The sequence below is a fragment of the Triplophysa dalaica genome, chromosome 11 (assembly GCF_015846415.1).
Source record: "Triplophysa dalaica isolate WHDGS20190420 chromosome 11, ASM1584641v1, whole genome shotgun sequence".
NCBI lineage: Eukaryota > Metazoa > Chordata > Actinopteri > Cypriniformes > Nemacheilidae > Triplophysa > Triplophysa dalaica.
In genome coordinates, this window is record NC_079552.1 from 11,710,860 (window position 1) to 11,722,868 (window position 12,009).

General features: G+C 37.1%; 1 protein-coding gene across 10 annotated transcripts in view; it reads right to left on the bottom strand.

The window, feature by feature from the left end:
• LOC130432132 (sorbin and SH3 domain-containing protein 1) overlaps positions 1–12,009 on the bottom strand; it is a 41,002-nt gene that overhangs the window by 23,546 nt on the left and 5,447 nt on the right. For 6 of the 10 annotated variants that reach the window (XM_056761382.1, XM_056761388.1, XM_056761391.1 and 3 more), the window contains 11 exons: positions 7,794–7,836; positions 7,155–7,241; positions 6,856–6,972; positions 4,893–5,005; positions 4,283–4,430; positions 3,653–3,789; positions 3,151–3,211; positions 2,927–3,001; positions 1,478–1,507; positions 1,282–1,378; positions 636–750 (listed from right to left, as the gene is read on the bottom strand). In XM_056761382.1, coding sequence (XP_056617360.1) covers positions 636–750; positions 1,282–1,378; positions 1,478–1,507; positions 2,927–3,001; positions 3,151–3,211; positions 3,653–3,789; positions 4,283–4,430; positions 4,893–5,005; positions 6,856–6,972; positions 7,155–7,185 — 924 coding nt within the window. In that variant the 5' untranslated portion in view covers positions 7,186–7,241; positions 7,794–7,836. Of the gene's footprint in view, positions 1–635; positions 751–1,281; positions 1,379–1,477; positions 1,508–2,926; positions 3,002–3,150; positions 3,212–3,652; positions 3,790–4,282; positions 4,431–4,892; positions 5,006–6,855; positions 6,973–7,154; positions 7,242–7,793; positions 7,837–9,205; positions 9,387–10,552; positions 10,618–12,009 lie in introns of those variants that run through there. The other 4 variants (XM_056761384.1, XM_056761385.1, XM_056761383.1 and 1 more) reach the window with 3 other exon arrangements.

Here is a 12,009-nt window from a genome sequence, read left to right on the forward strand (position 1 = left end):
TGAAGAAGCTGCACATTATCTTCTGCCCTAGATCATAGCTGACCTAAACCATTTTAATTACTTTCCCTACCAATTAGAAAGGCCTAGATCACACATTTTTCCTGACTTAACCGTTTCATTGACAAGGCTCCAAAACGCACTGCATGTCCCCAACAGAAAACCTATTACATCTGTATGTCATCAGAAAGACATTATGCAATAACAACAGCTCCAAGAATGAGTCATACTAACAAGACTTCACTCATCAAAAATACAACAAAGCTTCCTTGACAAATAGCAGCCTACAGTCTTCACATAGAGGCGTCTCTATTCTCAGCTGGGTCTGGACATTACAATGTGTTTGGTCACCATCGCTCATGAAGTGTACGCCTCATGCGTGTATTGTTCTTTACGTGTTTACTGTATGATGAGAATAGAACACGCTATGTATAACCTGAACTGGGAGATTTCCAGAACAATAAGTCGGGTGAATTCATGTATACGCTTAATACAATTATAGAGAGAGACACAGCTGTAACTATGCTGTACTTTTAAGTGAAACAGGCAGAAAATAGCTCTTGCAGCGACACACAGCATGCACAGGTCTCCACCACCAACAGCACTCAGACAACATGCATGTACAAAGAGCGTCATACCGGTCTCTCCAGCTTCAGTACAGAAGACTTTCCTGGCTCGTACTCAAATATGCTCCTGGGCTCGGCGCGGTACTTCCTGGTGTCTACTTTCTTGTCAGGGGGCTCCCACTCGTTCCTGCAGGGAAACGCATGGAAACGGAGTGATACAGGAAGGGCGGTGGAGAGTTGCCATGGCAACTCACAAGGGGAAGGTTTGGATGAGCGCGACCACACAGTTTATGTTTTAAAAGTATGGTATTTACCAAAATTATCTAAAAGACAAAGATGAATTGAATAAATGCAGTTTTAAATATCAAATTGTTGTATCAGCATCATATATAGCATATAATAAATAGTAACATTAGAACTGTAGGACAAATAACTTGAAGACATCAATAATTTCTTAATGACATACTTTCTTAAGTGGTGACATACAAAGTAGTTATTGAATTTTGAAACAGTGATGACTCCAAGCCAGAAACTGCTTATTATGACAGTGCGATAAATGATGTTCACATATTCAGCCCATGTGAAGAAATTTGGGGCAACACCAGCCTGGTGTAAGAATTCACACTCTACTAAAAATATGGCATCCCATCAGTCAAAACTCCTGTGCTAGAATCTTCTTCATAAGTTTTCATATTTGTTAAACAGTGTCACATCTCACCTGTGAGGTTTTAGGGAAGATGTGCGTGTTGGCACGGGCATCTGTCCTTTTGAGCTTCTCATTTCTGCTGCACTCTTTGAGCGAGGAACCGTCCGCACTTTAAAAAAATGCAAGTAACAATGTTAAAGCCCAGCTTCACGTTAAATAGCAATGCATGAATTTTTACATTTAATAAACAATTAAAAGAGACACTTACCATCCTCTGCTGCATATGCTGGGCCGTCATCTATAAAAGGTAAGAAAAATAATTACTAGGTATATTGACAAACAATGAACGAATACATCTTATATTGAAAAACAAATTCAATTTGCATTCACTAAAACTTGTAAAGAACTTAAACTTTATTGTAATGGAGGACCAGTTAAGTCCTAGCTAGAAAAAGACTCAAAATATTAAACGTTTGTGACAGCTAGCCCTTGTCCCCCTAGTTCCACAAAGCGAAGGCCCAAAATATACCACATACCAATACATTAGACTGTGCTCTAGTGCTGCATCCCCAGGGGGTATAGTAAACATTCAATATATAGCAGGTGAAAATGACCAGGATTAGTGTGACACATATAGAAGTCATTATCAGCCAATCATCAAGTCTAAAACAAGGCCACATTACAGACTCCAACAACTCTAACCAGTAGATGGCACTATCGCCACAGCAATGTATTTTCCTGATGCTAGAACATTCTTTGTTACACATTAATTCAAAGTAGTTCAAATCTTTTTTGACTTTTTTATTATAGATCACATCAATACAAGCTGAACTGAGTATTTCAGAGCATCCCATTGCTAATCCGATAGATTCACAAAAGACATTATGTGTGTTGTGATGCCTTTAATAATTCAGCAGGATGGTTCTCTAAGCACAAGCATCAAACACATTACAGAGGATTGAGAGCTTTTAAAATAGAGGCTATCAATCTATACGTTTTAAATACACTTTTGTGTGGTCTTGAAAATAGCTCTATTACCTTGAGCACTTTTGATGCTTTTAAAGTGCTGTAAGTGCCAATTAAACTGTTGACACTATACAACATCTATTGGTATTTATGATCGATTGACAACAAAGTGTACAAACATGGTTTGCATATTATTATATTACTATTGCATAGTAGGCTAAAGCTGGTCAGCCTGGTATTCAATCTAAGAACTATGGTTATGCACATGTGTGTGACTGATAAATCATGCTGATAAAACAACCAACAACACTTATTTAAAATATTTCTAAGCGTTTATTGTTTCGTATTGTTTTTTTCAATTTTACATGAATGATATCTTTGATTCAGGAGATTAGACAAGCAAGGCCAACCTGAACAATAACATCAGAGACTTCAGTGTTCAAGGACACAGCTTATAGACTGCTAGGTGTTCCCATTGATTAACATTCTGAAAGTGTTAAAGGTCCAGTGTAAAATTGATCTGATATTCTCCAACTGAAAATGACCATGTAAGAACTGGATGCTCAGTGATAACTGTACTAATTGATCAATGCACAGAGACTAACAGTGTTAGTGATACATATCAGTTACGTTTTATTTCTTAAGTCATGCAAAAGGTTAATAAATTACAAAGACCACATAGAAGCTCTAAAGACCCGTGTGCTGGGAATGATTACTATTAAAGATCAGATTAAAACTATAACTAAGGTACCTCTGGTTCTGAGGGGCCTGTCATTGCTCTCAGGAAATATGTAGGTGGGACGATATGGATTTTCTTCGACAGTTTCTGAGTAAGATGAATGAAAGACAAAACACACACTGACAAAATGAACACACACTGCGACGTGACCAGGACTCTTCCAGACTCCATGCACACAAAAGATCGACAAAACAAACATGTTAAATGCATGCGATTATAAAAAAGAACAGCTTTACCTGGAACTTTGTGGATCTGTTTGAACATGTTTTTGTACCAGTCCTTCGATAACTCTGTGTTCTGTAAGAAAACAGTGTGCAACAATTGAACAGTGTCTTCCATGTAAATAAGCTTTAGGATGCTTAAAGGGAAAGTACACCCAAAAATTTAAATTCTGTCATCATTTACTCACCCTCAGAAAGTTCTAAACCTTTATACATTTCTTTGTTCTGATGAAAGCAGAGAAAGATATTTGGTAGAACTGAACAGATCTCATCCTTATTTACTCCCATAGTAGGGAAAATAAATACTATGGGCGTCAACGGAGGCTGAGATCTGCTCGGTCAATGACATTCTTCCAAATATCTACTTTGTGTTTAGCAGAACAAATACATATAAAGATGTTTGCAATAATTCAAGGCTGAGTAAATGATGACAGAATTTTCGTTTTGGGTGAACTATCCCTTTAATACATGTAGTCAAAACCTAAGCAGGTGAACGCTCGAAGTAGGCGTGTCTTACCCGCACTGGGACTCTGGGTGCTGCTGGAGCAGACAGTCTAATTATCTTGCCATCCATGTCTACTAGAGTCTCAGCCGGAGTTATCTGGCCGATGGCAGGGCTCTGGTAAGGGCCACTGTCCTTATCTGCAACAGATTCTGACACGCGTGATCACAAACACAGATCACAAATAACCAAACGCGAAACGAAATGCAAACCTGATACTAATTGTGTCGAATTGTTAACATGTCAGCATCTCCAAGAAAGTGACTGAATGACTGAATGTCTAAATGAATGATTTGTTATATTTGCACTATTCGAATGGCATTTGTTTCCCCTGTGGTGCTTCTGATTTTCATCCCATCCAAATGAGCAAGTAGATCTTTTTCTTGCACACTTTAGTCATTTGAGGTTAAAATGCAAGCTATGATCCTCGCCTTAAATCGTTCATTCAGTTAATAATATGGATAAATTTAATAATTACATAACGAATCACGTATACACAAATGTCTACATGTGATCCAGACAGCAGATACAGTCCAAACAGTCCCTAAAACATCTATGCATCACTCCTGTTTTCATTTGTGCATCTTCATCAACACCTCGCTTTCAATACCAGCTCAAGTATTGAGATGCTGTTGTAGTATTTACCTCTGCTATTCTGCAGCAAGACGATTGTAGGGTGCACACTGCTGGTGGGGGGGTAAGAAGCGGACACTTTGGCTGATAAGCGAATAGCACTCTGTGGATCAAGGCAGGACGTGAGGTGACACTTACTCTCATCTACAGGTGAGTCCACCTAAAGAGGCATACGAAAGCATCGACTCTGTGGTTACAGTATATGTCTGTGACATACAAACTACTTTGAATCTCACAGGATTCCCCTTTTTGAGGACATTTACATGAAATTTGCTTCTCTAAACTTTTCTTTTAAGCCAATGATTGTTCATAACACTTCCTTGGTATCGGTTTGAGGTGGTTTTCTGTTGTCCACTATCACAGGAGAATATAAATGTTATCTTGCTTTTGAAACAGTGTTAACAGTGACTGTATGCGATAAAAAAGAGCGAGCAGCAAGTCAATCACAGTTATACATTTGTTTTAAAGTTTGTCAATAATATGTTTAGTTATACTGATTGAGAAACAAATTCTGCTCAGTGTTCCAAAGTTGTTTATCGACTGTCATTAGCACTGATATATAATAAAAAGAAAAGCATGGAAAAAGAAAGCATTGTTATAAAGGAATGAAGCGCTGACTCACCTTTGTTGGTGTCTCATTGGCTTGTGTTGAATTTAAATCAGCTGTGGTGTTGTTTACAACTTTATCAGCCAGACGTGTTTCTGTTTCTCCATTGACCGCACCAAGACAACCACCTGTGATGAGTCCAAACAGTTTGATTCTCAGTGAATCTGTATATCTTCTAGAACCCTCTTCAAATGTAAAAAGGCATCATGATACAGAGCTGACAGCACTTGGCACTGCAACTGTTTGTTTTCAATGCAAACCGCAAACTCACGGCAGAACAGATTCCTTTAACCTCCATAAAAACCAAATGACCAGCCAGAAGCTGTCAGCAATGAACCAAACTAAAAGTCTTCCTTCACAGAGATGCTAATTTATTACTGGAAAAAAGATACTGTGAACTTTGTCGTGAGAACAAGGGAAGTATTGAACCCACTGTAAGAAGTGTTTGTTTCAATGGCTTTTTTATTCAGGCACAACAACAATCTCTCCCAAGAGCTAGGAGTGAGCCAGAACAGTTCCAACACAGAGATGGAGAAACGTCCCAACGGAGGGCCCGCATGTCCAGAAGTGAAAGTGGGTGCGAGTACAAAGGACTTCTTTGATGACCTTCAGCAAATATGAGCGTTTATTGGAAGTTATTTGGGAAATCGAGGTTACTGTCAGACAACGTTGCATATGTTCGACACAAAACCACTTGAACAAACTGTTAACTCTTTTCCCTCCATTGACGAGTTATCTCGTCATTTAAAAATCAACTGTTCTCTGCCAAAGATGAGTTATTACGGCAATCGGTGTTTGTACTGTTGTACAGCAGGTGGCGCTTTTACACACCTTTGGAAAAAGTACAAAATCTCTAAACCTAGAACGTACATATTTCATCTGTTTTGGGGGTAAATATTTTATGCGTTTTTAATCATTGTTCTGATTCTAATCTGGGCGGAGTCTTTCATAAAAAATTATGATTATCTCAGCGGTTTATTCAAAGTGTTGCATTTTTTAACAAACCTACCCATATTAAAGAGGTGATAAAAAAAGAACAAATGAAGAATACGGGTTCTTTTGTGTGGCCTGTTAACTGTCACCTGTTCCGTATACGGGACACCTAAGTTTGCGTCAATATTGTGCATGTAATCTCTAATCGAATCATGACAAACTATGGAAACTGGAAAGGTCTAAGACACTAGAATATAGATTTATTTGGTGTTTTTTAAATACTTTATGTAGGGAGAGTAATTTCATTATTTTTTATAAAGAGTGTGTTCAGATTTTTTATTATCCTTTTGCGACCCGTATTTTTTTAATGTATTTTTTAATCAAAGAAAAACATAAACTTTTTTATTTATTTTTTACAATAAACCTAACAACATACCTTTAATTTGTTTTTTGTGTGTGTGTGATTTTTTTTTAGCAATAACCACCTTCTTTTCTTTTTTCAAACGAGACCAACCGTGATGTCTGTATTTCAAAGAATTCATGAGTTACCGACATTTTAGTTCCAACATGCGTTTTCATGTGTAGGTTCAAAAAGGGCTCAGACAGTTAACTGTTCTTTCATTTGTTATATTGTTTGTCCATATATTTATTACAGAATTGTACTGTAAGCCATCAAATTTGAGTGAAAATGTTAAAAAATGCTGGAGCTGCCTGGCAAGTTATAAAAAGAGGCTGCCGGGTAAAGAGTTAATGGCTAATTTTGAGTGCAGTTCATTGATTGCTAAAAAATCAATATTACCACATCAACAATGATCATTTAAAGGAAAAAAGAAAGCTTGCAGAGGCATCATTCTTGTAATCAGAGATCGTTTCAGATCAGAAAGAGTTTGACAAGTGCACTTTTAAGCCTACATTATCTGCAGCTACAAACATAAACTCCATTATTATAATATACAACAATTAGTCTGGCACCATACTGCTTTTTGAAATATATTCAGGGCACTCATACTTTGAAAACATAAAGCTTTCTTCCTTTTTAACTCACTTTTGGCAGAGTTCTCCGGTGACTCTTTGCTTGAGCTCTCCTCATCATCAATGTGCACAAGTGTCGCTCTCAACGTAACAGCACCCTTTCCCTTGCAAACACGGGTAGGATCCAGTTCTGCATGCATGCATGTGGAGAAATATCATGCACATGCAAAACAAATTCAAAAGATGTGAAAAATTCATTTGTATCTTTTAAAGCAGTTTATAATTGTGCTCACATATTTAAAGTAGATGTATTATTTTCACATCGTTTATACGGGTAGACTTCAAAAATGACAGTAAAAATATCACTCTCACCAGTTGGCATAAGGTCAGGGGAAGTCTTCATAGTTCTCAACGGTGTTACTCGCACGGCAGACACAGTGCGACGACCGGCTGGTCGGGCTATAAGATAAATCAAATCATAAGTTAGATTTGGCGAATTATAATAAAATGAACGGTCAAAAAATTATTAGACTTCATTCACTTATGTTGAACTTCACTGATAGATTATGCCTGACTAACCGTGGTTATATAAAGCTCATTGGGCTTTTTAAAATTCTACAAAGATTGTAATTTACAGTGTTCTCTGCTGCTGGCTGGCACGGATATCAAGGAAAGATGGATGAACGGAAGGAGACAGGGGTCCTGGCAGTGAGAATACAGATTCAACAATGACTCAAGCAAGAAGACAGAGAGTCTCTGTTTCTGGTTGCTTACTCATGAGCCTCCCTAGACAGATATGATTCCTTACAGCCTTCAATTTATTATTGCAGTGTTGTGATATAACCTAAAACATCACAAACCCCTCTGTGGTGTGATTTAAATCTTTTGAAAGCTTTATTTTTTTACATGAATGGCCATTTAATTCTTACTTTTCAATTACGCCTATATAATTCTACAAACGGTGTAAGTTCAGAGAACCGGATGGATGTACACAGAGCAGGGCAAGCTTACCAGGGGCTGCATCAATTTTCACTGTGCCCTCTGCTGGAGAGGCCTGCAAATGAAAAGAGGTGAAAGAGGAGATGAAGCTAAAAGATATACAGACCGAGAACCATGTTAATTCACGTGTAAAATTGTAAAGAGGTGCTGTACAGGTATTTTTGTAGAACTAAATATTCCTCATCTGCTATTATTTTAACCAAGAGGCATATCATACACCAAGCTCACACCATTTATTAAGCCAGCACTGTCATTTCAATTCCATCTGGTGCCTTTAGCGATGCAGTATTTACACACCTCACCTTTTTATGAATAAAGGAATGAGGTTACAAGTAATCTATTTAACATGGTGAGCAAGAGGATGCTTGATATTGATAAAGCCTCCAACTGATGTGTCACACACCTATGACTGTGGTTCACACTGAAACAAGATACAAAGTGACCTGTTACAGAGCACTGGAGTGGGAAATACGGGGCAATGAAAATGAATGAGTTTCCGGCAATGAACAGTTCTCAAGAAAAGAATAGTTTCTTTTTAGTTTTCTAAAAATGATGAGTAACCCAAGATTAATCCAAGATATCTTATTTTACTGTATAAAGGTTGCACATCAATTCAGAGGGGTGGGAATACTTTGGTCCATCACGGTCCAATTCAGAATCGATTCTCAATGTGCTAAATTGCATTTTTGTGACCTCATCATGTCGGATTTGTGCTCAGAGTCAGACTAGTGTTGGCACTTTTTCTTCTATAGTTGCTGAACGGTCACATACTGTATTTTAAGCCACTGCAGATTTTTCATAATTTAAGTCTCAGTGTAAACATGGACCTTCTATCTCTAATGAGATGGCATACAGTTACAGCAATCTAAACACAAAAAAGACTTTAAATATATCGTTTAAATATTTAGATCATGTATAAATAAAAGCATCTGAATAGGCTGATGTTTAGTTGACCCCCAAACAAAATGTTAGCATTTATTTTGTCCTCTTGACAAATGATATATCCTAAATTAGAAGGACTTTTGAACAGTTATATAAGAGCAATTTTGTAATCCAATAATACAGGATAACACTGTAATTATGCTGTTTACATTAGACGTTCATATTTCGCATTAGAGAGGGAATCACATTCCACTGTAGATATAAAATCCCAACAATGACAGCTGCGTGAATGAATCCATTGATCATAAGATACAAGAATTGAAAATTCTTAAAGGGATAGTTTACCTAAAAATGTATAACATCTGATCATTTTTCACCTTCATTATCATGTGGGCCTTAACATGCTTTACAGAAGATATCAATTTCACAAAACCTTCAAGCAAAAAAAATCTCTTTAAACTGATTAGTAAACCATGTGAAAGATTTATTCATACTCATCTACACGCAGACACACAAAAACCATTAGGCATTTTGTATCTTACCCGTGCATAAAGGAACTTCAGCTGCAGCGCCTTCCAGCTCAGCTTAACTTGGTTTAATGTCCAAACAAATACCCAGACCGACAGGGCTACCCTTTAAATGGCCTTTGTCATGGCCTATCAAACAAATCCAAGCTATCATACCCTATTTACTTCAAAGAACTCAACCTTAGCTATGCTTTGCCTCTGTTATATCCATAAAGATGAACCTGTCAGCACCTGCCACCTGGGAATGTGGCACCCACTCAATATGTGATGAACGAATTACAGCATCCCGCTTTCCATCCACCTCCACATCTTCGTCTGGAATGCCAGGCACCACATGAACTTGTGAACTATTTTAGGACAACAGCAAGACTACAAATATGTAAGGGCACATTATCAGGATCAGGTATACTGTATAGACCAGGCTGGACCAGAGACATAAAAAATTGTCTTGAGGTCTTGTCAAGGTCAAATGATGTACTTCTTGAGCACTGACAGTGACAGTAGACAACTTTATTGTATTGGATGGACTTATTATGATGACCAGAGTAGACCATCATGCTATATGGTCATTATATTGGTAACATATGATTTACATCTCATGCTAACAATAATTTGTTTAAAAATGCATAATCACAATATAATAAAGTAAATCTAAACAACAACATTTGTGTGAATATAGACGCTGTCATCGGACGCACGTGCCAGGCTCGAACTTCTGGTCTGTGTTTGTTGATCGGTCTGGCTAGTGGCTAATAATATAACTAGTTATATTTTATTGTATTACAATTGAATTAAATAAACTATTTGTTAAATTGTATTGTACACTCCTAAAACATAAAGGTGCTTCACAATAACATAGAAGAACCTTTTTTGTCTGAATGGTTCAATTAAGAGTCTTTAACATCAAAAGAACCTCTTCTACTGGTAACCTCCATAATAATACTGGCTAGACATACTTTAAACTTGTCATTTACTTTTTATTTATTTTGCTTGTTATCAGAAATAATCGACAGGCAATGTATTCTTATATTCCAAATGTTTAAAGGTCCGGTTGAACGTGCAGTTTCTGCCAGTTTCATATTCATCTTCAGAACCTATAGAGTAGTATTACATACTCCTTATCTTGGAAGAGTATTTAGTTTGATCACATTTGTAAAAGATAGATAAAGCTGTACGATTATTTCTGAAAACAAAACGACATCCTGGGGGGTGTGTGGGAGGAGGAAAAAATCACGAGTACACAATACATCATCGCATTATCGCTGCATAACTCCTGATTCAATATAAGTTTGTGTGGTTTAGATTATGCACGTACGCGCCGATTGCCAACAAAACACAGACATAGACATTAGTTTCACTTACCGCGTGCGGTTCACGTCCGGCATCTTTTAGCGCTGGGACCGCTCCATCTATCAGTTTCAAACGATCTGCAAATCCAGAGTTATATCCACCGTTTAAATAACATCCATCACTTAAAAGCCGTGTACAAACAAACACACCTCAACTTCTCTCACTATCGCAAGAGTAACAAACTGCAGCTGCAGCGCCTTAGCACAGCCAATCTTGACCGAGTGCAGCCAATCTTGATAAGCGGGTCTTCCTAATGCTCGTCGGTTGACTCGTGGGTGTGCTATTTCATCCGTCTTGCCGCGGGCGTGCTTTTCCAGAACAATTGCACAATAAGCGTCTAAGAAATGTTGTTACGTAACGGTATTTCATGTTCGAAAAAAAAAAATCTGAAACCTATGCGAACCTTGGGGGTGTATCGAGTACAGAAATACTTCGTAATCAGTGTTGGGTAAGTTACTCTGAAAAAGTAATTAATTACTAGTTACTCATTACATATTCAATAGTGTAATTAGATTACTGTACAAATTACTCTGTCCAAAAAGTATTTAGTTACTCATTACAAATGACTTTCTATATCCTACATCAATCTTGATTAGTTAAGTGATTCAAGGATATACATGAAATGGCTTATTTAATTCATTCAAATAAATAATATTATTAACTGACCAAAGTATTACAAATGTGAGAATTATACATTAAAGCACAGATTTTAAAGTAAGACTTTCAATTTTGAAGTCAATTACACTATCGCACACGCATATATTTCACAAAGTATTTAGTTTAATTACATCAAAAGTAACTGTATTTAAATTACAGAAAACATATGAGTAATCCCTTACTTTAATTTTTCAAGGGAAAAGTAATTAAATTACAGTAACTAATTACTTGGTAACTAGTTGCACCCAACACTGTTCGTAATACGTCTAACTAATTTTTTGAAAAGTTGACCACGTTAAGCACAAGAAGTTGGCACATTTAACATTGTAAAGAAGTCAGAATGCATGAAACAGCGTTATATCACCCCTTTCATAATTCTCAACCAAGTCACAAGTCTCAGGTCCATATCTTTGTTTAATGCAACTATTAGTGTGAAAACAGGAGCCTCCTCCAGGTGGCACAAGGCAAATCTTCTGCACAGTCTATTGCAACACTCTGGTCTAGTGAACCTCAAAAATCTCCTGCATGTCAACAGTGAAAGCCAGACCCTATCAAAGCTTGACCTAGTTTGAATTTTGATAGCAGCCGATTGCAAAAGAACTGGCATGGCACAGGTGACAGACTTTGGAAACTTTAATATCTGTGACAAGTATCCAACCACCAATACATGTAGAAAAGATTACCACACAATTAAAGGGGATATCATTCACAAACTTCTAAGCATCCCCAATGTGTTTTTTTACAAGTTTACCACTTTCAGCTATTTTTTACATTTTGACCATCTTTAAATCTATTTTTCTGAATTCCTCTGA